This window comes from Delphinapterus leucas, chromosome 8, assembly GCF_059928025.1.
Source record: "Delphinapterus leucas isolate spDelLeu-1000000601 "Yukka" chromosome 8, BTC_Dleu_Yukka2, whole genome shotgun sequence".
In the NCBI taxonomy this organism is placed as follows: domain Eukaryota; kingdom Metazoa; phylum Chordata; class Mammalia; order Artiodactyla; family Monodontidae; genus Delphinapterus; species Delphinapterus leucas.
In genome coordinates, this window is record NC_143136.1 from 23,812,657 (window position 1) to 23,838,843 (window position 26,187).

Consider the following 26,187-nt stretch of genomic DNA (forward strand, 5'->3'; position numbering starts at 1 on the left):
CACGGGCCTAGCAGCTACGCGGCATGTGGGATCTTCCCGGACCGGGGCACGAACCCATGTCCCCTGCATCGGCAGGCGGACTCTCAACCACTGCGCCACCAGGGAAGCCCTCTAATACACTATTAAAAGATAATGTATTGATTAAATTATTAAGATAAATTATTAATTAAATTAAGATATAACTTATTAATTACTATTCTTTAAGATTTTGTAACTATGGGAAAAATGAATCATTTAAAATCTAAGAAAAAGATACAAAACAGGGGCTTCCCTGGTGGTGCAGTGGTTGAGAGTCCGCTTGCCGATGCAGGGGACACGGGTTCGTGCCCCGGTCCGGGAAGATCCCACATGCTGCGGAGCAGCCACGACAGTGAGAGGCCCACGTACCGCAAAAAAAAAAAAAAAAAAAAAAAGATACAAAACAAAAATGTTTTGTTTTACAAAGACATAGGCTCCTAAGAGATTGTTGTCAAAACCTATAAACACTTTTTAGTAAAGTCAAAAGCTGTCACCAGATTCTTAGTCAAGTGTACTCTTTTACTACAACACAAAATTATGTAGAACACTCCACCAAGAATGGAGCAGTGGCATCAGCTACTTATATACAAATACAGTACATTAGGTACAAATAAATTAGAGCTTGAAGTTCTCATTTATCATTTAGAAGGATCTAGGTCAAATAGTTTATCAAGAGTTATTACTTATTATTTATTTATTTGAGATTAAACATAAATCAAACTGCCCTGGTTTCCTATTGAAGGCACAGTGCTTAAATTTTTGCATTAGGAGTACAAGACTGGAAATTTATCACTTTTGTAACACAAAATCACTTTCGTGTCAAACTAATTATGTGATAGTTTTGATAGGGAGAAAAAGAATTGTCCCTGAACATTTGATTTTACATTAATTTTTCTGTTTTAAAATAAGAATTTGAAACCCCCCAAATTCATAATCTAAAATAAGAATACCATAAAATGAAATTCATATTTAAAATATAACTTAAACTAAAAATAAGTACATTTTATTTATAAAGAACTGAGATTTTACATTTTCTACAGTAAAAAAAAAAATTCATTCAAGAACCAATCTTAAAATTATGAGGAAATTTTCATATAATTAGATAAACTGGATTTAAAATAAACTACAAATTATTTCCAGGTAATTAATTCTAAAAGAAAGCATATTTTTTCTCCTGTGATATTTTTAAAACTTTAAAGTTCTAAGAGTATCTGTATATATTATAACAACAATGAAAATGTTTAATACCTAAGAGAACAATTAAGTAAAGAATATTGCCTTTGCGCAAAGAAAATATATTAAGGTACAGAAATTCCAGACTCTAAATGAAATAGAGCTGTCTGTAGCATACCACAGCTTTAATGATTATCTAGGTTAGAGCCAATTACAGAAAAAATGTACACTAAAATCCCATAACAAAGCACCCAGTAATAACTGATTTGGAACCGTAGAGTTCCCGTATTATGTGCTTGTACTTGTCAAACCAACAGTATTATTGTTTGAGTATCCTAATGAGACTCCGGAGAGTAGAGAAACTGTTGAAGGAACTTAGAAAGGAAGAAGCTGAAAGATAAAGCTGAAATGATATACATGCACATATAATGGCACGTATATTTAAATATTCAAAGAGCTTTAGTAAAAAGCAGTAGTAGGCATAGTCTTTGTATCTTAGAGAGAAATCTAAGGGGGGCTGGGTAACAGACTCTATAGAAGAAAGCAGATGCCTGACATTCTACCCTAAAATGAACAGGGTTGCCTCATGAATAGTGAACACCCTGCCCTTGGAAATGACCATAATGAAAGGATGCTGCTTTAGGTTGAAGTGATAAAATAGAGGCTGATTCTCTCTCTCACAAATGCTAACAAAATACTTTGTATATACTCATATTTATCTTCTGTGTTAATGAAACCCCCTAAACTTACTGGCTTAAAACAACCATGTATTATTATTGCTAATGGTTGACTGAGCTCAGGTGGATGGTTCTCAGGTGGTGTGTCTCTTACAGTTATAACAGACAGTATTTGGGGCTGGAGTCATCTGAGGCCTTGACTGGTTCGATGTTCAAGATGGCTTCTTCAATCACATGTTTGGTGTCTCAGATGGGATGGCTGAACAGCTAGCCAAGCCTCTTTATCTCTTTTCTCTATGTGGCTTCTCCATATGGTGAGCCTCCCCACAGGACAATGGTCTCAGGATTGTCAAATTTGTTACAACGTGGCCATTTCCCCCAAGCAGAGTGTTCAAGAGACATTTCCAAGAAATTGCCATCCTTTTCATCCTTTTCATTGATACTTCTCCTAGTATCAGAAGTCCTGTATCATCAAGTCAGCTACATTCCACTGGTCACACAGGGTTAACCCAGATCCATTGTAGGAGGGACTAAACTATGGTGTCAATACGGGGAGGCATGGTTCACTGGCAGATTTATCCCTGGCGACTATCTACAACATATACTTTGCATTTAATGTTTCCTAATTTTTACATTTGAGGAGAGTGGCTAAAATAAATTATAAACATTCCTACAGTTCTTTGAGGAGATATGAATGAAATGGGAAAGCCCATTTAACTATTCCTTTATTTTTTAGGCATAGAGTTAAACATCAAGATTGTAGATATTTGGCAAATAATGATACTGTGATAAAAACTGATCACCTACTTACTTGTATTTCTCCAGACCCAGGGCTCTCAATCAGCGTATCATAACTTTGCTTGCACTGTGAAGTATCCCAGAGAACTGACAATGTGGTTACAAGAGGTACTAAACACCATCAGATGGAAAAGTAGTAAAATTCTGGGCTTGTGATGTCATAGCCGAATGTAATCATATGTAACCAGATCCATCATCCCAAGGGACGATGTGTGGAAAAGTACCACACATTCTTGTTGTGTTCATTTACACTGCCATCTTTTTAGCTCACGATCAACTTAAGCATTCTTTTTTAAACCATTATTAGAAACCTTAACTATGAACTAATTCACTGCTATAAGCACCTAGTTTTGAAACTAATCTTTTAAAACATACTTTAAAAAAAAGTAAATAATTTTGAATAATATATATAATTTTCTCTACAATTTTAAGAAAGTTAATAAATTTTAAATAGGTCCATTTAAATTAGGAAACGTATATAAAATAAACCTAGTACAATGCCTAGCACATAGTGGGACGTTCAACTATTTTAACTAGTATGTAGATACACACAAACACATATACACACATACAAAACAATAATTTTTCTAGGAACAAAAATTATTACTGGATTTCTTTATCCACTGTTGAGGAATATCTCAACAACCTGATACTCCAAAAGTGTTTTAAATACCTAATCTTATGGATACCACTATAAATATATGAACACTTCAGTATAGTTTATATGTATGAGCTTCTGTGGAACAGCATAGCATTTTTTCTAGAAGCCATATGTTAAGAAAATGCAATAAGAATGGTAACAATATTAACCCATTCTTTTATGCTTCAGTAAAATCATTTACAGTCTTGTATCAACATATTAATTAATAGCATTATTCAAGATAACCCAAGAGTTCTGATATTATAGATTGAAAAGATCCTCATATTACAGATATAGTATATATGAATCCAGTACTATAAGTCTAATACTCTAGGTCTTTAAAAATACCAATAATAACTTTTAGTTTTAACCTTATAACTCATTTTGAATGAGGAAATTAATGATTTACCAATTTTCACTTTTAATCTCTTCTTTGTGACACTACTGTTTACCTGTCCTTCTTGAATCTATGTTCTCTTATTATGATATTCTTCTCCTACTCTTCTAAATTTTATTCCATGGTGGTCCCTTTTTTTTTTTCCCCCTATAATCTCATTGTGACATAGCATCAGTCTCAGACTTAAACCTTTAGTCCTTCTCCAAAAAAGGGTGAGTCTGCAGGGTGGGAAAGGGAATAAACTAGTGGAAAGTAAAGAGCCAAAATAAAAATAATTAAGAGTGGTACAAGATGTCACTCTAAGTAACTTAGAGAAGTTAACATAGGGAGTATGCTAGGATTTATTAAGGGCCTACAGATGATAAATACTTTGATTCATAAAGTTTAAGTGAGGTGCTTAGAGTAACAATGCCTAGGTATATCAGATTTCTAAACTCAAACTTTTTCTATATATCAAGGTAACACTCTTCATTCTAAATTAAGGGAATTATAACTGTGTATTTTTACTAATTAAAATCCAATGCTTTGAATTATTTTGGTTCATAAAATTGTCCTATAAATTACCTAAATACAAATTATAAACATTAATATATGGCTAAATAAAATGTTATGCATTAATATTCCGAAGTTAGAAGTTTAGAATCAAGTGAAATAAGATGATTTTTTTCTTCCTGAGTATAAAAATCATTTGATCAAGAATGTAAAATCCTCAAAACCACTATTCTTCCCTCTTCTTTTGTATCCTCCCACAATGAGAATGGATACAAGAATAAAGTCACAGTTTCTATGCCTTTTCTTCTACTATTAAGCCTCTACTATCTGGTTCATAATAAGAAGTAGAAACGAATTTAGAAAACATAAAACTATTCAAAAAGGTAAAAAAATGGCATATATAGTAATCTACTATATACTAATATACTATATATACTAATAATATATACTATATATATTAATCCACTATCTTTTTGCTATCAGTTAAAAAAAAGCTGAACTTAAGTAAAGCTCCTTTTTGATTACTCATAATTTTATTTCACCTTAGGCACCTTATTGTTATCCAAATCTAAAGCTCCTTTTTGACATTACTTCAACTCCTCCAACTCCTACACTAACCAAGTAAATGTACTTCCCAAACTTATCATTTCCCATCTCTCATCCATTCTAGGACAATTCTAATCAAGAGTTTGGTTTATGCACTGAGTATAAAATATTTTAAGTGAAAACAGAAGCATTTAAAATTTGTTATAATTTTCCTCCATAGACTAAAAATGGATTGTCATTCACTTGTATTCTCCCAGAAGACATATCAAATGAGAATCTTAATTGCTAAAATTAAATACCAGACTCAGCAATATATTAAACTACATACTCTGAAGGATTCTTCCACTGAAAAACAACTAAAACCCAAGTAAAACATAATTTTATTACATTGTTGCACTCAACAGAAGTTAAAGGAGGAAAAAATAAGGGAAAATTGTGGAGTTAACATATGAGCTATAAGCAGTAAGCGCATGGAAAAAATGGGTTCCCACGATGACAAATGCCAAAAGAGAACTGCAATCTGGAGACTAAACTGTAGGTCATCCATAAGATATGGAAGCAGAACTGTAGGAATGTTTAAAGAAATAAAAAATATACAGAGAAATGTTAAAAATAAAGAGATTTTTAAAAATGTACCAGGCAAATACTAATCAAAGAAAAATGAAGTAGCTATTTCATAAAAAAACAGACCACAAAGCAAAGCATTACTAGAAACAGAGAAGTTTGAGGTAAATTAGAAAGTGTGTAAAATAAAAATGAATGAGAGCAGCAGATTTTAAAAGGAATTTCTTTATATTTCACTTTCAAAACAAAGTCCAGAATAAACACTTTTTTGTAATCTTTGACCCAACAATGCCAATTCTTGAGTTTTATCCTAAAAAAAATCAGAGATATGAATACAGCTTTTACATGTAAGGATTTACCTCGTGGAAATATTTAAAACAATAAAATAATGGAAATAACCAAACTAAGTACACGTAAGGAGGTAAAATCATTATGTAATATACAAATAATGAAGTATTATAAGGACATCATATCTAGAGTGTCTGAAAAATATATATTGTCATCAGAAATGCTTATATGTTGTTAGAAGAAAAATAAATGTACAAAAGTAGATAAAAATGTGTAAAAATATATATTAGCACCTTTACTTGAAAAAATGTACATAAAGTCATTCCAATATTCTCTTAAATATATACTGTATATGTGTGTATAAAAACATTGAAAGAAAATTAAAAGGACAGTATTGATTATTAAAGTTGGTTTAAAATTTATAAAAATTTTAAAAAGAAAAAAGAAATAGAAAAGATTACTACAAATGATGCTTCAATTCATCTAGTTGATATAACAATTCTAAACTTATAAGCATCTAATAAAATAGCTTAAAAATGTGTAATGAAAAAATGGATTAAATTGTAGGAAAAGACTAGAAAATCCATCAACTTACTCAAGTACTGATATTGACCAAAATATAATACAGATACAGAAGGTCTGAATCTATGAAAATCAAACTGTGTTAAATATATATGAAATTCTGAACTCCAAAATTAGAAAATACACATTCTTCTCAAGTATACAGACTTATAAAAAGGGACCATATACTAGTTGATAAAGACCTTGAATATTTGGATAAAAGTTAAGCTGTTAAAACCGAGACATCTCTAAAAGGGTGGACTGAAACAAATAGAAAACAATCCTCTCACAAGTAAGCCTCCCAAGGTGAGTGATCAAATTGATGCACAGCTGAGCATGATGGTCCAGGTTTCCTTTCCTTTTTTGTTCATCCATTTAGGACACTGTCTTGGTCTGTGTGCATGGTCAAAGATAGGTTACAGGCACTTCCTTGATCCATATAAATTGAAGATAAATGAGTATAAAGCAGTTCGAACCTGATGCTACTTTAAGAACCAGACCATGGAAGTGGCACTTGTATCAGTGTCATATAATAAGCAACCATAATATCTCAGTGGTACATAACAAGAAGATTTATCTGGCTCATGTACTGTGGGTCAGCTGGAGATGAACTGATATGGACTGGGCCCAGTTATGGCAGCACTGATTCTCATGTCTTTCACTAAACCAGAGGCTAGCTGAGACATGCTCTTCTCATTCCATGGCAGAGGTACAGGAGAGCAAACCAAAATGTGCAAGCGCATCCAATCCTCTGCTGTGTCAGGGGATCAAGTTATGATTGGCCAAAACATACATAAGTACATAATCAAGCTCTGCATTAATGATCAAAGTAGCATCCTCCCTTGAAAATAAGGGCAAAGTGTAAGTATTTCCAAAAAATAATTTCATAGGCACACACCAAGTAAGTGCATATTCTATTGGCAAAATTTATTGTTATGGTCACATATAGGTGTGAAGGAAACTGAGAAATATAAGGTCTAACTACATGGCTAGCTAGATCATGAAAACCATGGAATAAAGAAAATATGTTTCAGTGGAGAACTAGCAATCTCTACCACAACAACTCCCAACATATTTTAAGAATTGGTTTTATACAGCTTATGTGCTCTGACCATGATTTTTTTTTTTTCTTTTGTGGTACGCGGGCCTCTCACTGTTGTGGCCTCTCCCGTGGCAGAGCACAGGCTCCGGACGCGCAGGCTCAGCGGCCATGGCTTACAGGCCTAGCCGCTCCGCGGTATGTGGGATCTTCCCAGAGCGGGACACGAACCCATGTCCCCTGCATCAGCAGGCGGACTCTCAACCACTGCACCACTAGGGAAGCCCCATGATTTATTTTAACTAGAAATATATAATAACCAAAAAAAAAAAGATAACCCCCAAATCATGCATATGTAAATCTGAAAATGCCCTCTAAAATAACCATGGGACAAAGAAGAAATCATAATGGAAATCTTAGAATACTTAAGACTGAGCAAAAATTAAATTGCTACATATAAACACCTGCAGTATACAGTTATAGTAGTATTTAGGAGGAAATTTATAATATTAAATATTTAGAATAGTGGAAAGGCCAAAAATTAATAAGCTATGTATCCTAATTAAGAAGTGGGAAAAAAAAAAGAATAAACCCAAAGAATGTAGTCATAAGGAAATCATAACAATGAAAGCAAAAGTAATGGAAAAAATGGGCATATAATAGAGAATCATAAAACTCAAAAGTTGGATATTTGAAAATACCAATAAAATTCATAAATCTCCAAGAAGACAGATGGGAGATGCGGGAGAGTCTGGGAGGGGGGAATTTTAAGAAGGGAGGAAATAGATATCAAATATAAAAAGAGAATATAACTATGGACTTATTAGAGACAAAAAATAAAAAATGTAACAAATACCTTTATGCTGGTAAATTCAAAACTTAGACAAAATGGTTATATTCATGTAAATATATTATTTTATAATTTACCAAAATTGATTCAAGAAGAGATAACTGCTAGAATTCTATTATATTAAAAAATCCAGGGGCTTCCTAGGCGGTCCAGTGGTTAAGTCTTCACCTTCCAATGCAGGGGGTGAGGGTTTGATCCCTGATTGGGGAGCTAAGATCCCACATGCTTTGGGGACAATAAACTAAAACATAAAACTGAAGTCCAAAGCAATCTACATATTCAATGCAATCCCTATCAAACTACCAATGGCGTTCTTCACAGAATTAGAACAAAACATCTTACAATTTGTATGGAAACACAAACGACCCCAAATAGCCAAAGCAAACTTGAGAAAGAAAAACTGAGCTGGAGGAATCAGGTTCCCCGATGTCAAACTATACTAAACAGCTACAGTAATCAAGACAGTATGGTACTGGCACAAAGACAGAAATATAGATCAATAGTACAGGATAGAAAGCCCAGAGATAAACCCACTTACATATGGTCACGTAATTTATGACAAAGGAGGCAAAAATATACAATGGAGAAAAGACAGCCTCTTCAATAAGTGGTGCTGGGAAATCTGGAGAGCTACAAGTAAAAGAATAAAATTAGAACACTACCTAACACCATACACAGAAACAAACTCCAAATGAATTAATCACCTAAATGTAAGACCAGACACTATAAAACTCTTAGAGGAAGACATAGGGAGAACACTCTTTGACATAAGCCACAGCAAGATCTTTTTTGACCCACCTCCTAGAGTAAACAACTGAAACCTAATGAAAATAAACAACTGAAACCTAATGAAACTTAAAAGCTTTTGCACAGCAAAGGAAACCATAAACAAGACAAAAAGACAACCCTCAGAATGGGAGAAAATATTTGCAAATGAAACAACAGACAAAGGATTAAACTCCAAAATATACAAACAGCCCATGGAGCTCAATATCTAAAAAACAAACAACCCAATTAAAAAATGGGCAGAAGACCTAAATAGACATTTCACCAAAGAAGACATACAGATCACCAAGAAGCACATGAAAAGATGTTCAATATCACTAATTATTAGAGAAATGCAAATCAGAACTATAATGAGGTATCACCTCATACCAGTCAGAATGGTCATCATCAAAAAATCTAGAAACAATAAATGCTGGAGAGGATGTGGGGAAAAGGGAACCCTCTTGCACTGTTGGTGAGAATGTAAATTGTTACAGCCACTATGGGGAACACTATGGAGGTTCCTTAAAAAACTAAAAATAGAACTACCATATGACCCAGCAATCCCACTACCGGGCATATACCCTGAGAAAACCATAATTCAAAAAGAGACATGTACCACAATGTTCATTGCAGCACTATTTACAATAACCAGGACGTGGAAGCAACCTAAATGTCCATCGACAGATGAATGGATAAAGAAGATGTGGGACATATATACATGGAATATTACTCAGTCAAAGAAAGAAACGAAATTGAGTTATTTGTAGTGAGGTAGATGGACCTAGAGTCTGTCATACAGAGTGAAGTAAGTCAGAAAGAGAAAAACAAATACCGTATGCTAACACATACATAAGGAATCTAAAAAAAATGATACTGATGAACCTAGTGGCAGGGCAGGAATAAAGATACAGACATAGAGAATGGACTTGAGGACACGGGGGAGGGGGAAGGGTAAGCTCTGACAAAGTGAGAGTATCACTGACATATATACACTACCAAATGTAAAATAGATAGCTAGTGGGAAGCAGCAGCATTGCACCGGGAGATCAGCTCAGTGCTTTGCGACAACCTAGAGGGGTGGGATAGAGAGGCTGGGAGGGAGGCCCAAGAGGGAGGGTATATGGGGATATATGTATACATATAGCTGATTCACTTTGTTGTAAAACAGAAACTAACACAACATTGTAAAGCAATTATACTGCAATAAAGATGTAAAAAAAACAAAAAACAATACTGTAACAAACTCAAAAAAGACTTGAAAAAAAAATTAAAAACCTGAATCCACAGTATAAAATATTTCCATAAATACATAGTAGCTCCGATTAGTTTCATCTAAGACTTCTACCCATACATTTAAGGGTAGATATAAAAACTCAAAGAAGAGAAAAAGAGGGAATATTCGGCAACTCATGTAATGATACCAAAATTATAAAAAGACAGTGACTAAAAAGGAAAATTAAAGGCCAGTTTTATTCAAAAAATAGAAGTAAGCATCCTAAGAAAAAACAGTGAACTAGATCCAGTGATATATACATCATATAACACATGATGAATGAGTTAGTTTCATCCCAAGAATGAAATAGAATGTTACATTAGGAAGTCCATTATGTCATTTACCACATTAAAATGTTAATGGAGAAAATCATCTCAGAGGCAGAAAATTCAATATTCACTCATGATAAAATAAAAATTAACACTTAAACATGACAAAAAACTTATCATTCATTTATGATTAAAAAATTAACACTAACTCATGATAAAAAACAAATAAACTTAGCAAATATAGAAGTAAACATTTTTAACTTAATAAGGAATATCTACCAAAGACATAACAAATATCATCTCTTGTGCTGAAACATAAGAAGCATTCCTTCTAAAATAAAAAAAAGGATAAGAATGCCTGTTCCAATTTCTTCAATTTAACCATTCTCTAGAGGTCCTAAACAATGCACAAAAATAAGAAATATACATAAAATTTTCCAGGATCAGAAAAGGAAAATCACAACTATCATTGTTTATAGATGATATAATTATTTGCAAGGAAATTTTTTTAAAGAAACCTCTTGCAATGGAGAGTTTAGCAAGGTCATTATATTTAAGATCAACTTAGAGTAATCAATTTCATTTCTATGTAACAGCAACAAACAGAACACATATTTCTCAGTTATTCATTCATTTAAACACAAATATTTGTGGAGTACTTAATATTGGCCAGTCATGTTTTTGGCACTGAGAATACAGTAGTGAATAAAGCAGATAAATATACCTGCTCTTGTGGAGCTTACATTCTAGTGGGGAAGAGATGCAATAAACAAGTTAAAAAGTACAACACAGAATGTAAGAGAAAGATATGTAAGATGTGTAAGGAGAAAAAAACAAAACAAAAGCAGGAAAGAGATCCAGGAAGGAAAAGGGAAAGAGGGGCAGCATTAAAATTTAGATTGGGCAGCTTTAGAAGATCTCTCTAAAAGGAGACATTTAACTAAAACTTTAAAGGAAGTGAAGGGATGAGCCTTTCAAATATCTGAAGGAAGACAGCTCAGGCAGAAGAAACCTCAAATGCAAAAGCCTGGAGGCAGGGCCTGACTAGAGTGTTCTACAAATGGGAAGGAGGCTAGTGTGGCTGCAATTGAGTAAAAGATGGGCCAGTAGCTGTAGATGAGGTCAGAGAGGTTACAAAGGGGCCAGATTGTGTAGGGCCTCAGAGGCTATAATGACTTTCCTATAGTTGAAAAAGATAGGAAGCCACTAGAAAGTTTTCAACCGAGAAACATTATGGATAGATTTATGTTTTAAGAGGATCGCTCTGGCTGCTGTTTTCAAAGAAGACTGAAGCAAAGGAAAGAAAAAAACAGAAAGATCAGTTAGGAAGCTATTGCAGTAATCCAGGCTAGAGACAATGGGGAAGAAAGACAGAGCAACACTGCTGGTGGTAAAAAAAAAAGATGGAAGTGTGGATATGTTTCAAAGATAGAACCGAAATAATTTCTTTTCATATCTGATGCGAAATGTCTAAGAGAGAAATGACTCAAGGATAACTCCAGAGGTATTTGGCTAAGGAAGTGGAAGGACAGAACTTCCATTAATTAAGATGGAGAAAACTGCAGGAGATAGAGCTTTAATGCGGACTTGATATCTAACTGCGGAGGACAAGTATGCAGCTGAGTTGGATACATAAAGTTAGAGGACAGGAAAGAGAGCTCAGTTGAAGATATAACTTAATGAGTCACTAGCATATAGGTAATTTAAAGCCACGAGACTGGTTGAGATCACATAGGGAGTGATGACACCAAAGAGAAGAGGCCCCAGAATTGATCCCTGGAAAACCTCAACATACAGAGAGGTTGGGGAGATAAGGAGCAAACAGCAAAGAAAATGAAAATTTATGGCAGTTATTGGTAATAGCAAGGCCTAAGGAATGACCAAAAGTGAGTGGCTGAGAATGGATGGAGAACAGGATCACTTAAAGAAGAGGCTATCGAGGAAATGAAATTCCAGAGTGTTAGAGGATCATCCATGCGAATATCTAAATAAAATTATGGCAGTAATCTTTTTACAAAAGTGACAATGTCACAGTGATTAATTTTTTTTATTTTACAAAAAAAATGATCTGAGAAGTACCTGTAATAAAGAGTTATTATTGAGTAGGATAACATGATGATATGAGATTCAAGGCAAGGTGTATTCATGAATGAGGGCAGAAGAAGGGACTGAAAACAGCAACGAGAAGCAAAGGAGACATTTATCTCACCTACAGATCCAATGCTATGGTTGAGTGGGGAGTAGAGAGAAATCACCCTTGAGACTGCTACAGGTCAAGGCAGACCGGAGGTATCTCAGGAGAGCTGGTTATGGATGTCACTTCTCAACTCCACATTTGATGAAGTAAGATGGTAGCTTGAACAGCTGTGGCATGAGTATTTATAGCACAGAACCTGAAAGATACTACAAATCAAGGCTTTTTTTCCCCAAGAGAACCTGCCTGGCTGCAGGAGAAACTATAAGCAGAGAAAAGCTAAATTTCCATTAGCACAGAAGGTGAAGGGAACATTCACAGTACAAGTTAAAAATATAGAGGATTTTGCTAATCAATGATCTTAAGTTCCAGAGGGTACACAGAAAAAGATTTGAGAGTCAGGAAAGGAGAAGAAGAGATTGGGTCAGAAAAAGTGACATAAGGAGCCTTAGGGAGGATTAGAGCTCTGGAATATATGATGAACTGGGAGCCCTAGGCTCCTTATGAAGACTAAAAAGTACAGGATAAAGGGTATGGGTGTTGAAGAAAGAGGTCTGGGGGAGAAGAGGCCAGAAACAGGTGTTGCTCAGAATCTCCCCTTTGGCTCCCGCTGACAGAGGTATGATGTCCTGTAGATGGGTGGTCTTACTCTGAGTGCTTGGGCACTCTGTTGTCTCCTGCCAAAGATGTCCTGAAGAGGTGTGATTTTATTCCAAGTTTGAGAGTTCCCTCTCCACTCCTGATGATGGAGGCATGGAGTTGGACAGAGGGCTGATCTTGCACTGAGCTCACAGGCACCCTCTTGATTTCTGTTGGAGGCCTCAAGGCCAGTGAAGGAAAAAGTTATTTATTTTAACTACTTGTAAATATCATTTACAATAGCAAAAATTATTAGGTACTTATAATTATATTTAACAAAAACATGTATAAGATCTGTATGGAAAAAAGTATAAAAATGTTTTGAAAGACACTTTTTTAAAAACCAAATATATGGGGAGATAAACCATGTCCATTCATGCTTTGAAACACTCAATATCATGTCAGTTATCTCTACATCAATCTATAAAACCAAAGCTATGCTAATAAAAGTCTCAAATTTATGGAGAACTACAGAATAGCATACACTTCTGAAGAACAAGAGTAAGGTTGAGGCAATCGCCCTAAGATATACCCAAACTTATTAAAACCTATAATAATTTAAAAGTACAGTGTATTGTATGATATCACTTATAGGTGGGAGCTAAACAAGTTAAAACTTTTTTGAAAAAGGGAGTAAACTGGTGGTTACCAGGGGATGGAGGGTGGAGTGAAAGTAATGGTGTTGAGAATACAAACTTGTAATGAGTAGTAAATAGCCATAGAGATCTAATGTACAGTATAATGAATATAGACAATAATATTGTACTATAATAATGTAATGTGATAAATATCATTATACTGACAATCAGCTTATAATATATAAATGTATCAAAGTAACACAAGTAACACTTTGTCTACCTTAAACTTACACAATGTTACATGTCAAATTTATTTTAAAAAATATGGTTCTGACAAGGAAGTAAACAAATTCACGAATGGAACATAAAAGAGTCCAAAAGCAAACCAGTGTATACACAGAAACCAGTTAAATGACAGAGCTGGTACTTGCAGACCATTGGGAAAAAGAAGAACCATATAACAAATTGTGCTGAAATAGGCAATTATCTGAGCGAAACCGAGTGAAACTGGATTCCTACTACACTCCACATAAAAATTTCAATTTCAAGGTAATTTCAATATTGCAACTGGAAAGCAAACTTTTATGATGAGACATCCAATTGAGACTAGATGGAGTAGACTTAACTCTCCCCGTCCTCTTCCCTAAGAACAACTATAAACCATGGAAATAACGCAAGGCACAATAAAAGCAGAACTCTGAAAGGGGGAAATAGGAATGTAAACTAATAGTTCAAGATACCAGGATGAAAGGAAGAGCATAGTGGTAGGACATTTTACCATTCCCTACTGAACAGAAGGTGACTCATGTCTGACCCCTAACCTGGAAACAAAAGGTAATGTATTCTTTTACCATAATCAAATCAAACTAGAAATCAGTACCACAAAGACAACAGGAAAATCTCTTAAACACATGGAAATTAAACAACACACTTGTAAATAATCCAAAGGTCAAAGAGCAAGTCTCAAAGAAAATAAAAATAAAAATACATAGAATTGAACGAAAATGAAAGTATAATATATCAAGATATGGGGTATGCAGCTAAAGCAGTGTTGAGAGGGCTATTTATAGCACTATATGCTTATATTACAAAAGAAGAAATGTCTCAAATTAATAATTTAAGTTTATAACTCAAAAAGGAGCACAAGAAACTCAAAGCTGGAGGAAGAATAAAAGAAATAATACAGATAAAAGCAGAAATCAATGAAATTGAAAATAAGAAAACAATTCAGAAAATCACAAAACAAAAAGGTAGTTCATTTTTTTAAAAAGTCAGTAAAATTGATAAAATTCTACCTAGCAAGACTGACAAAAATAAAAAGGCAAAAGATACAAATAACAAATGTCCAAAACACTGGAATAGAGGAACTCATCATAGATCATACAGTTATTAAAAGTATAACAATGGAATGTTATGAACAACTTTATACTCATAAACTTAACAAGTTCAAAAAACACAACCAAAACTCAATTAAGATGAAATAATCTGAATAGCCCTATAATCATTAAAAAGATTAAATTTGTAATTTAAAAGCCCCCAAAAAAGAAATCTTCTGGCCCAGATGGTCTTTGGAGAATTCTACCAAATATTTAAAAAAGGATTAACAACTACTTAGGAAGAAAAATAACTATTGACCCATGCAACAGCTTGGATGAATCTTAAGGGAATGATGCTGAGTACAAAAGTCAACTCCAAAGTTAAATACTGTATGATTCCATTTAAATAACAATCTTGAAATGACAATATTATACAGCTGGAAAAGAAATTAGTGGTTTCTATGGTTAGGGATTAGAGGGAGTGGAATAGAGAGAGAAAAGTGGACATGACTATAAAAGAGCAACACTAGGGATGCTTGCAGTGATGGAACTCTTCTACACCTTGATTAGATCAAGGTCAATTGGGGATTGTGATATTGTACTTTAGTTTTGCAAGATGTTACAACTGAAGGAAAGTAGATAGAGAATATACAATATCTCGCTGAATTATTATTTACAGCTGCATGTGAATCTACAACTATCTCAAAATAAAAAGGTTGGTTTCAAAAAAATTAAAGACATTAGTAGAACACAGAAAAATTTAAATAATTTCTATAGATTAAATAGTACTGTATCAATGTTAATTGCTTGATTTAAATATCAGGAGAGGGACCTTCAAGATGGCAAAGGAGTGAGAGGTGGAGATCACCTTCCTCCCCACAAATACATCAAAAATACACCTACATGTGGAACAACTCCTACAGAACACCTACTGAATTGCTGGCAGAAGACCTCAGACTTCCCAAAAGGTGAGAAACTCCCAAGTACCTGGGTAGGGGAAAAGAAAAAAGAAAACACAGACACAAAAGAATAGGGACAGGACCTGCACCTCTGGGAGGAAGCTGTGAAGGAGGGAACCTTTCACCACATGAGGAAGCCCCTTCATTGGCGGAGATGGGGGCAGGGGAGAAGCTTCATAGCCACGGACGAGAGCACAGCAACAGGGGTGCGGAGGGCAAAGCGGAGAGATTCCTGTACAGAGGATCGGTGCCGACCAGCACTCACCAGCCTGAGAGGCTGGTCTGCTCACCTGCCAGGGCGGTTGGGGGCTGGGAGCTGAGGCTGGGGCTTCAGAGGTGAGATCCCAGGGAGAAGACTAGGGTTGGCTGTGTGAACACAGCCTGCAGGGGGCTAGTGCGCCACAGCTAGCTGGGAGGGAGTCTGGGAAAAACTCTGGAACTGCCTAAGAGGCAGAGACCATTGTTTCGGGGTGCACAAGGAGAGGGGATTCAGAACACAGCCTAAACGAGGTCCAGAGACGGGCATGAGCCACGGCTACAAGCACAGACACCAGAGAACGGCATGAGATGCTAAGGCTGCTGCTGCAGCCACCAAGAATCCTGTGTGCAAGCACAGGTCACTATCCATACCTCCCCTACCGGGAGCCTCTGCAGCCCGCCACTGCCAGGGTCCCATGATCCAGGGACAACTTCCCCGGGAGAACACCACGGCACACCTCAGGCTGGTGCAATGTCATGCCTGCCCCTGCGCCTCAGGCTCGTCCTGCATTCCATATTCCTCCCTCCCCCCGACCTGAGTGAGCCAGAGTCCTCTAATCAGCTGCTACTTTAACCCCGTCCTGTCTGGGTGGGGAACAGAGACCCCAGGTGACCTACACACAGAAGCAGGGCCAAATCCAAAGCTAAACCCAAGGAGCTGTGCGAACAAAGAGAAAGGGAAATATCTCCCAGCAGCCTCAGGAGCAGCGGATTAAATCTCCACAATCAACTTGATGTACCCTGCATCTCTGGAATACCTGAATAGACAACAAATCATCCCAAAATTGAGGCAGTGGATTCTGGTAGGAACTGTAGACTTGGGGTTTGCTTTATGCATCTAATTTGTTTTTGGTTTTAAGTTTATTTTTGTTTAGTATATATAGGTTATTACCACTGGTAGATTTATTGATTGGGTTGCTTTTTTCTTTTCTTTTTATACTACATATTTTTTCCTTTTTCTCTTTTTTGTGCCCATGTATGTGTATGCTTCTTTGTGTGATTTTGTGTGTATAGCTTCACTTTTACCATTTGTCCTAGGGTTCCGCCTGTCTGTTTTTTTATCATTTTGTATAGTTTTTAGTGCTTGTTATCATTGGTGGATTTCTTTTTTGGTTTGGTTGCTCTCTTCTTTCTTTTTTATTTTTTTATTACTTTTAAAATTTTTTTTATTTTCAATAATAATTCTTCTATTTCTTATTTTAATAACTTTATTTTATTTTTTCATTCTTTCTTTGTGTTTTTTCTGCCTTTTCTTCTGAGCCGTGTGGTTGACAGGGTCTTGGTGCCCCAGCCAGGTGTCAGGCCTGTGCCTCTGAGGTGGCAGAGCCGAGTTCAGGATATTGGTCCACCAGAGACCTCCCAGCTCCACGTAATATCAAATGTCAAAAGTTCTCCCAGAGATCTCTATCTCAATGCTAAGACCCAGCTCCACTCAGCAACCAGAAAGCTACACTGCTGGATACCCTATGCAAAACAACTAGCAAGACAGGAACACAGCCCCACCCATTAGCAGAGAGACTGTCTAAAATCATAATAAGGTCACAGACACCCCAAAACACACCACCGGATGTGGTCCTGCCCACCAGAAAGACAAGATACAACCTCAACCACCAGAACAGAGGCACCAGTCCCCTCCACCAGGAAGCCTACCCAACCCAGCAACCAACCTTAGCCATGGGAGGCAGACATCAAAAACAACAGGAACTATGAAACGGCAGTCTGCAAAAAGGAGATCCCGAACACAGTAAGAAAAGCAAAATGAGAAGACACAGAAACACACACAGCAGATGAAAAAGCAATGTAAAAACCCACCAGACCAAAAAAATTAAAGGGAAATAAGAAGTCTACCTGAAAAAGAATTCAGAGTAATGATAGTAAAGATGATCCAAATTCTTGGGAACAGAATGGAGAAAATACAAAAAACGTTTCACAAGAAGCTAGAAGAACTAAAGAGCAAACAAACAATGATGAACACAATAAATGCAATTAAAACTTCTCTAGACAGAATCAATAGCAGACTAAATGAGTCAGAAAAACAGACAAGTGACCTAAAAGATAAAATACTGGGAATAACTACTGCAGAGCAGAATGAAGAAAAAAGAATGAAAAGAACTGAGGACAGTCTCAGAGACCTCTAGGACAATATTAAATGCACCAAAATTCAGACTACAGGGGTCTCAGAAGAAGAGAAAATGAAAGGGACTGAGAAAACATTTGAGGAGATTATAGCTGAAAACTTCCCTAATACGGAAAAGGAAATAGTCAATGAACTCCAGGAAGCACAGAGAGTCCCATACAGGATAAATCCAAGGAGAAACATGCCAAGACACATATTAATTAAACTTTCAAAAATTAAAGACAAAATATTAAAAGCAGCAAGGGAAAAACAACAAATAACATACAAGGGAATCCCCATACAGTAAACAGCTGATCTTTCAGCAGAAACTCTGTAAGCCAGGAGGGAGTGGCAGGACATATTATAAGTGATGAAAGGGAAAAACCTACAACCAAGATTACCCAGCAAGGATCTCATTGAGATTTGATGGAGAAATTAAAACCTTTACAGACAAGCAAAAGGTAAGAGAATTCAGCACCACCAAACCAGTTTTACAACAAATGCTAAAGGAACTTCTCTAGGCAGCAAACACAAGAGAAGGAAAAGACCTACAATAACAAACCCAAAACAATTAAGAAAATGGTAATAAGAACATACATATCAATAGCTACCTTAAATGCGAGTGGATTAAATGCTCCAACCAAAGGACATGGACTGGCTGAATGGATACAAAAATAAGACCCACATATACACTGTCTACAAGAGACCCACTTCAGACCTAGGGACACATACAGACTGAAAGTGAGGGGATGGAAAAAGATATTCCATGCAAACGGAAATCAAAAAACGCTGGAGTAGCAATTCTCATATCAGACAAAGTAGACTTTAAAATAAAGACTATTACACGAGACAAAGAAGGACACTACATAATGATCAAGGGAACAATCCAAGAAGAAGATATAACAATTGTAAATATTTATGTACCCCACATAAGAGCACCTCAAGGCATAAGGCAAAAGCTAACAGCCATAAAAGGGGAAATCGACAGTAACACAATCATAGTAGGGGACTTTAACACCCCACTTTCATCAAGGGACAGCTCATCCAAAATGAAAATAAATAAAGAAACACAAGCTTTAAATGATACATTTAACAAGATGGACTTAATTGATATTTATAGGACATCCCATCCAAAAACAACAGAATACACTTTCTTCTCAAGAGTTCATGTAACATTCTCCAGGATAGATCATATCTTGGATCACAAATCAAGCTTTAGTAAATTTAAGAAAATTGAAATTCTATCAAGTATCTTTTCTGACCACAACGCTATGAGACTAGGTTATCAATTACAGGAAAAAATCTGTAAAAAATACAAACACATGGAGGTTAAACAAGACACTACTTAATAACCAAGAGATCACTGAAGAAATCAAAGAGGAAATCAAAAAATACCTAGAAACAAATGACAATGAAAATATGACAACCCAAAACCTATGGGATGCAGCAAAAGCAGTTCTAAGAGGGAAGTTTATAGCAATACAATCCTACCTCAAAAAACAAGAAACATCTCAAATAAACAACCTAACCTTACACCTAAAGCAATTAGAGAAAGAAGAACAAAAAAACTCCAAAGTTAGCAGAAGGAAAGAAATCATAAAGGTCACATCAGAAATAAATGAAAATGAAATGAAGGAAATGATAGCAAAGATCAATAAAACTAAAAGCTGGTTCTTTGAGAAGATAAAAAATAATGATAAACCATTAGCCAGACTCATCAAGAAAAAAAGGGAGAAGACCCAAATCTGTAGAATTTGAAATGGAAAAGGAGAAGTAATCACTGACACTGCAGAAATACAACGGATAATGAGACATTACTACAAGCAAATCTATGCCAATAAAATGAACAACCTGGAAGAAATGGACAAATTCTTAGAAAAGCACAACTTCCAAGACTGAACCAGGACAAAATACAAAATATAAACAGTTCAATCACAAGCACTGAAAATGAAATTGTGAGTAAAAATTATCCAACAAACAAAAGCCCAGGACCAGATGGCTTCACAACTGAATTCTATCAAGCATTTAGAGAAGAGCTAACACCTATCCTTCTCAAACTCCTCCAAAATATGGCCAAGGGAGGAACACTCCTAAACTCATTCTACGAGGCCACCATCACCCTGATACCAAAACCAGACAAAAATGTCACAAAAATAGAAAACTACAGGCCAATTTCACTGATGAGCACAGATTCAAATATCCTCAACAAAATACTAGCAAACAGAATCCAAAAGCACATTAAAAGGATCATACACCATGATCAAGTGGGGTTTATTCCAGGAATGCAAGGATTCTTCAATATACGCAAATCAATCAATGTGATACACCATATTAACAAACTGAAGGAGACAGCCTCTTCAATAAGTGGTGCTGGGAAAACCTGACAGCTACATGTAAAAGAATGAAGTTAGAACACTCCCTAACACCATACACAAAAATAAACTCAAAATGGATTAAAGACCTAAATGTAAGGCCAGACACTATAAAACTCTTAGATGACAACACAGGCAGAACGCTCTATGACATAAATCACCGCAAGATCCTTTTTGACCCACCTCCTAGAGAAATGGAAATAAAAACAAAAATAAACAAATGGGACCTAATGAAACTGAAAAGCTTTTGCACAGCAAAGGAAACCATAAACAAGACGAAAAGGCAATCCTCAGAATGGGAGAAAATATTTGCAAATGAAGCAGCTGACAAAGGATTAATCTCCAAAATTTACAAGCAGCTCATGCAGCTCAGTATCAAAAAAACAAACAACCCAATCGAAAAATGGGCAGAAGACCTAAATAGACATTTCTCCAAAGAAGTTATACAGATTGCCAACAAACACGTGAAAGGATGCTCAACATCAGTAATCATTAGAGAATGATGTAAATCAAAACTTCAATGAGGTATCACCTCATACCAGTCAGAATGGCCATCATCAAAAAAACCTACAAACCATAAATGCTGGAGAGGGTGTGGAGAAAAGGGAACCCTCTTGCACTGTTGGTGGGAATGTAAATTAATACAGCCACTATGGAGAACAGTATGGAGGTTCCTTAAAAAAATAAAAATAGTACTACCATACGACCCAGCAATCCCACCACTGGGCATGTACCCTGAGAAAACCATAATTCAAAATTCATGTACCACAATGTTCATTGCAGCTCTATTTACAATAGCCAGGACATGGAAGCAACCTAAGTGTCCATCAAGAGATGAATGGATAAAGAAGATGTGGCACATATATACAATGGAATATTACTCAGCCATAAAACGAAACAAAATTGAGTTATTTGTAATGAGGTGGATGGACCCAGAGTCTGTCATATAGAGGGAAGTAAGTCAGAAAGAGAAAAACCAATACCGTAAGCTAACACATATATATGGAATCCAAAAGAAAAGAAAAAGTGGTTCTGAAGAACGTAGGGGCAGGACAGGAATAAAGATGCAGACATAGAGAATGGACTTGAGGACATGGGGAGAGGGTAGGGTAAGCTGGGATGAAATGAGAGAGTGGCATGGACATATATACACTACCAAATGTAAAACAGATAGCTAGTGGGAATCAGCCACATAGCACAGGGAGATCAGTTAGGTGCTCTGTGTCCACCTAAAGGGGTGGGATAGGGAGGGAGGGAAGAGATATGGGGATATATGTATAGCTGATACACTTCGTTATACAGCATAAACTAACACACCATTTAATGCCATTATACTCCAATAAAGATGTTTAAAAAATAAGATAAAAAAATAAATATCATATTGTGTGTATGTAAGAGAATACCTATATTTTTAGGAATTACCCACAAATTATTTGGTAAAAGGAAATATAATAAACAAAATTACTAAAAGAAAATATTCAAGCAAAGCATTCTGATTTTGGCATAGGAAAGGATCTCTTATGCAAGTGACAATAAGTGTTACCATAAAAGAAAGTGTTGATAAATTTACCTACATTAAAATGAAGAACTTTTAGCTGGGTTACTTTTTTAAAAATAAAAACCATATATATTTAAGGTGTAAAACATTAAAAAATGAAGAACTTTTATTCATTAAAGACACTATAAAGAAATAGAAAATATAAGTCACCATGTGTGACAAGATTTCTACAATCATGCAACGGACCTAGGAATCAATACCTAAAATACACTGCAAATATTCTTCAGAGATCAAGAACCTAATAGAAAAATGGGCAAAAGATATGAACTGACATTTCAAAGAATCTAACATATGAAATGTCTGTAAACAAAAGGGAGCTTGTTAAATTTAATTATTAATCAGAAAAATGAAAATTAAGACCCCATGAGGTAACATATTTTACTTATTAGATTGGCAAAAATAAAGAACCCTGGTAATACCAAGTGTTGGAAAGGACACAGAGTAAGAGGAATTCTATGTATGGGTTTGTAGACATGTCCAACTAATTTCAAAAAGAATATGACATCATCTAGTTAAATCCTCATCTCTCCAGCCATTCCACTCCTAGATTAATATCCTACAGAAAACTTTGCATATGTGCACCTGGAGGTGTGTACAAGAATATTCATGGCAGCATGTTTATTGGACCAGGATTTTGAAAACAACTTGAACATCCATTAATAACAGAAGAGAAAAGTAAATAGTGTGAAATGAATTACAAGCCTCATATAAGAATGTGGAAGAATCTTAGAAATAAAACGCCAAAATGAAAAAGCAAGTTGTATAAGACTAGATACATAGTCTATAACTTGCATTTATGTTATTTATATATATATGTAAATACATATAATATATAATTAATATATTATAGTCAAATATAGTATATTAGATTAAGGAAATATTACTTGAACACATTTATATTTTAAACTGTAGATATTGATATTGACTGAAGTTTTGAAAATGTAAAAACCTAAGCATTTTTTTCATTGCAATCTCATTTTTGTATTTTCTAAATCCTTCATGCTTACACATAATTCAAAATAAATAGGAGAGTTAAAAACCTGAGAATAATTAGTATTTCTTAATTACTATCATTCTGATTAAAATTTACTCCTTTTTATGTAAAGCAGAATATATTTAGTGTAGTAATGTATTTCCATTTATTTGATTTTCTACTCAGATCAGAATTATAAACAAGTTGACTTAATCCTTACACATTTAACATGGCACGATATTATGAATAAATATTTTGATTAATATATTTCCTTAGGGATGTTTAATGAATTATTTCAACTATTAAAAACATTCAAAATTATTAAAACATTAAACAAAACACAAAAACATTAAACAAAACATATCAAATTATAGGCATTAAAATTTCTATTTGTGCACGGTTTTAGACTTTTTAATGCATTCCATATTTCTAAACTCTAAAAATAATACAAAACTAATTTCCTTTTTTTCAACTTTATGTCTGGTAAATAGAATGATTTAACATTTTAATGTAATATTCATAATTATTGGCCAAATGTCAACCAGATCCTTGGTTGGTGCCAGAATCACAATACTTCAGGCAAAAGCAGTAATAACTGCTTAGCAATATTCAAGAATACAATACAAAATGCGACTAAACTCGCTCTAATAAGGCAAGGTATCAGCATGTAAGTGTGTTTAATTGCTTTTGAAGTGCACCATTACCATGGCCAGTGTGGCAAAACACAACATGATGACATACACTGACATACCAGAGTTGAAGAGACCTTTCTCTCCTCTTTACATTTTCATATCATTATATTTAAACTATAATCTATTTCATATAAACACCAACAGATATCATGGCAAAGATATTAAATAAGATTCCATGTTTTCATTAAGTGAATCAAAATATAAAATAGCACCTAAAGAAGTTGAGAGTTGTGTACAATTTTTATAAGCATAGTAGCACTTTCACACATATAACAGCAAACATGTAAACATTAGAAGATCAGAATTAGCCACCTTAATGCACTAATGTCCATATCTCAGTGTGGATAAAATCTGAATCAGGGAAACCATACCTACAATCAAAGAAAGCTATTGCTAAATCATTCAGGCCATTATATAATAAAATGACAAAAATGGTTAAAAAAGTAATGAATCTAGAAGTCTTAACAGACTTCTATTCAGTGTTACCCATATCATGTTTAACACAAAAGAATAAAATAGTATTAGCAATTAAGTATTATTTATCTTCTGGTAAATACCCTTTTCTACAGGAACACTATCCTTTAATTCATATCAATTCTGTAACAGGCACTGTGGTAGATATATTACATATGTTATTTCATTGAATCATGACAAACACCTGTTGATGCACATATTATTCTTCCCAATTTATAAAGATGGAAGCATATAAGTCAAGTAATTTGCCCAGGTTTGTACAAGTAATAAGTGGTAGACCTGGGTTTCACATACAGACTAGGCTTCCAAATAATTCAAACTCTAAAACAGTTTCTGACAAAGTACATGCTACACAGACGCTATGCTGAAGGAAAAAAATGGATTGTGATAGTTAACTCATACAAGAATAAGTTATAAAAGTATTAAATTAAGGATAAAAAGTAATTTTCTCCCTTAACAAAACATATATGTGATATATAGAGATACACATATATACATGCACAATTTCTAAGACCTAAAAGAAGTCAGGATAAATGGACAAGTATAAAAACTAATCAATAGCATATGAAAACTCATCCATAGCTTAAGAGAAAGTAGTTATTTTAATAACTATATTGGTAGTATAAGCTAGGTTTTGAAAAGCCATTCTTATATTACATGTATTATTGATTAATGAACAAAATTAAATGATTAAAAAATAATGTAACTTAAATTATTAACTGTAATTAAAAGCTATTTTTAGGGAAATATCTAAAATTTAGCTAAAGTTTTCCTTATAAACTGTGAATAGTTGTTGCTAAACCAGCTTTTGGCTGCATAAGTAATCTACAAATTTTAGTATAGGCTTTTTAATTGTTCCTTTAGTAAGATTCTTAAATTCTATTTAAATATAAAGAAAACATGAATATTTCCCAAAATGTAACAGGTATCTATTTCTAAATTTGATTTTTAAATATTTAAGATATAAAATATTGTGTAAATTTTGTTGTACATATTGCAATGTTTATATATCCTTCCCAGCTTGTCCTCTGTTCTTACCCATTTGGATAAAAATTATTAATGTTTTCTTGATAATATTTTTACAATACTTTAAAGCATGGTTTCCAACAAAAACATATAAGGGGTATTAAAATATTAATCTGTGTTCAGATAGAAGCATAACAATCTAGATAGGATTTTTTCATTTAAAAGAGCATGTCTATACTCCAACCCCAAAGAGGTTAAGAAATAAATCAGGCAGCAAAAGGATGGAAGGGACAGTTAGCAGTCCCTTATCTTTCCTAATATTTTCCCCGATTTCTTGAAATACTTTCAGTGGTATGTTTTGTGTTTGTTTGTGTGTGTGTGTGTGTGTCTGTGTGTGTGTTTTATCACTTTTCCTGAATCATCACTGAGTACACAGGTCAGGACACAAAGTGTGTGGTAGATTTTTAACATACAAAAATTGTAATCTAGCTCCAAATTTAACTCTTCAGCACGTAATTAAAGCAACATATTTGAACTACAGTGGATTCCATGTGATTCTCTTTTTTTCCCTCTACAATGAAAAAATACATTCTACATCTAATATTACCTTTTAAAACTATTCAAATCTATATGGAATTCTTCTATTTCACTTCTCTTTAATAAATATGTTGATACATTTAAAGTTTCACCTGCATAATTATTCAAAGTCTCATTAAAGTAGTAATTTCTTTCTCTTAAC

At 34.6% G+C, this 26,187-nt stretch overlaps 1 protein-coding gene across 3 annotated transcripts in view; it reads right to left on the reverse strand.

The window, feature by feature from the left end:
- The window catches only part of SPAG16 (sperm associated antigen 16), a 207,950-nt gene that overhangs the window by 114,491 nt on the left and 67,272 nt on the right, over positions 1-26,187 (reverse strand). The window contains exon 9 of one of the 3 annotated variants that reach the window (XM_089916411.1): positions 5,879-13,367. The exons of 1 other annotated variant lie outside the window; for it this stretch is intronic. In XM_089916411.1, the coding sequence (XP_089772537.1) occupies positions 13,134-13,367 (234 nt within the window). In that variant the 3' untranslated portion in view covers positions 5,879-13,133. Of the gene's footprint in view, positions 1-5,878; positions 13,368-26,187 lie in introns of those variants that run through there. One more of the 3 variants, XM_089916410.1, reaches the window with a different exon arrangement.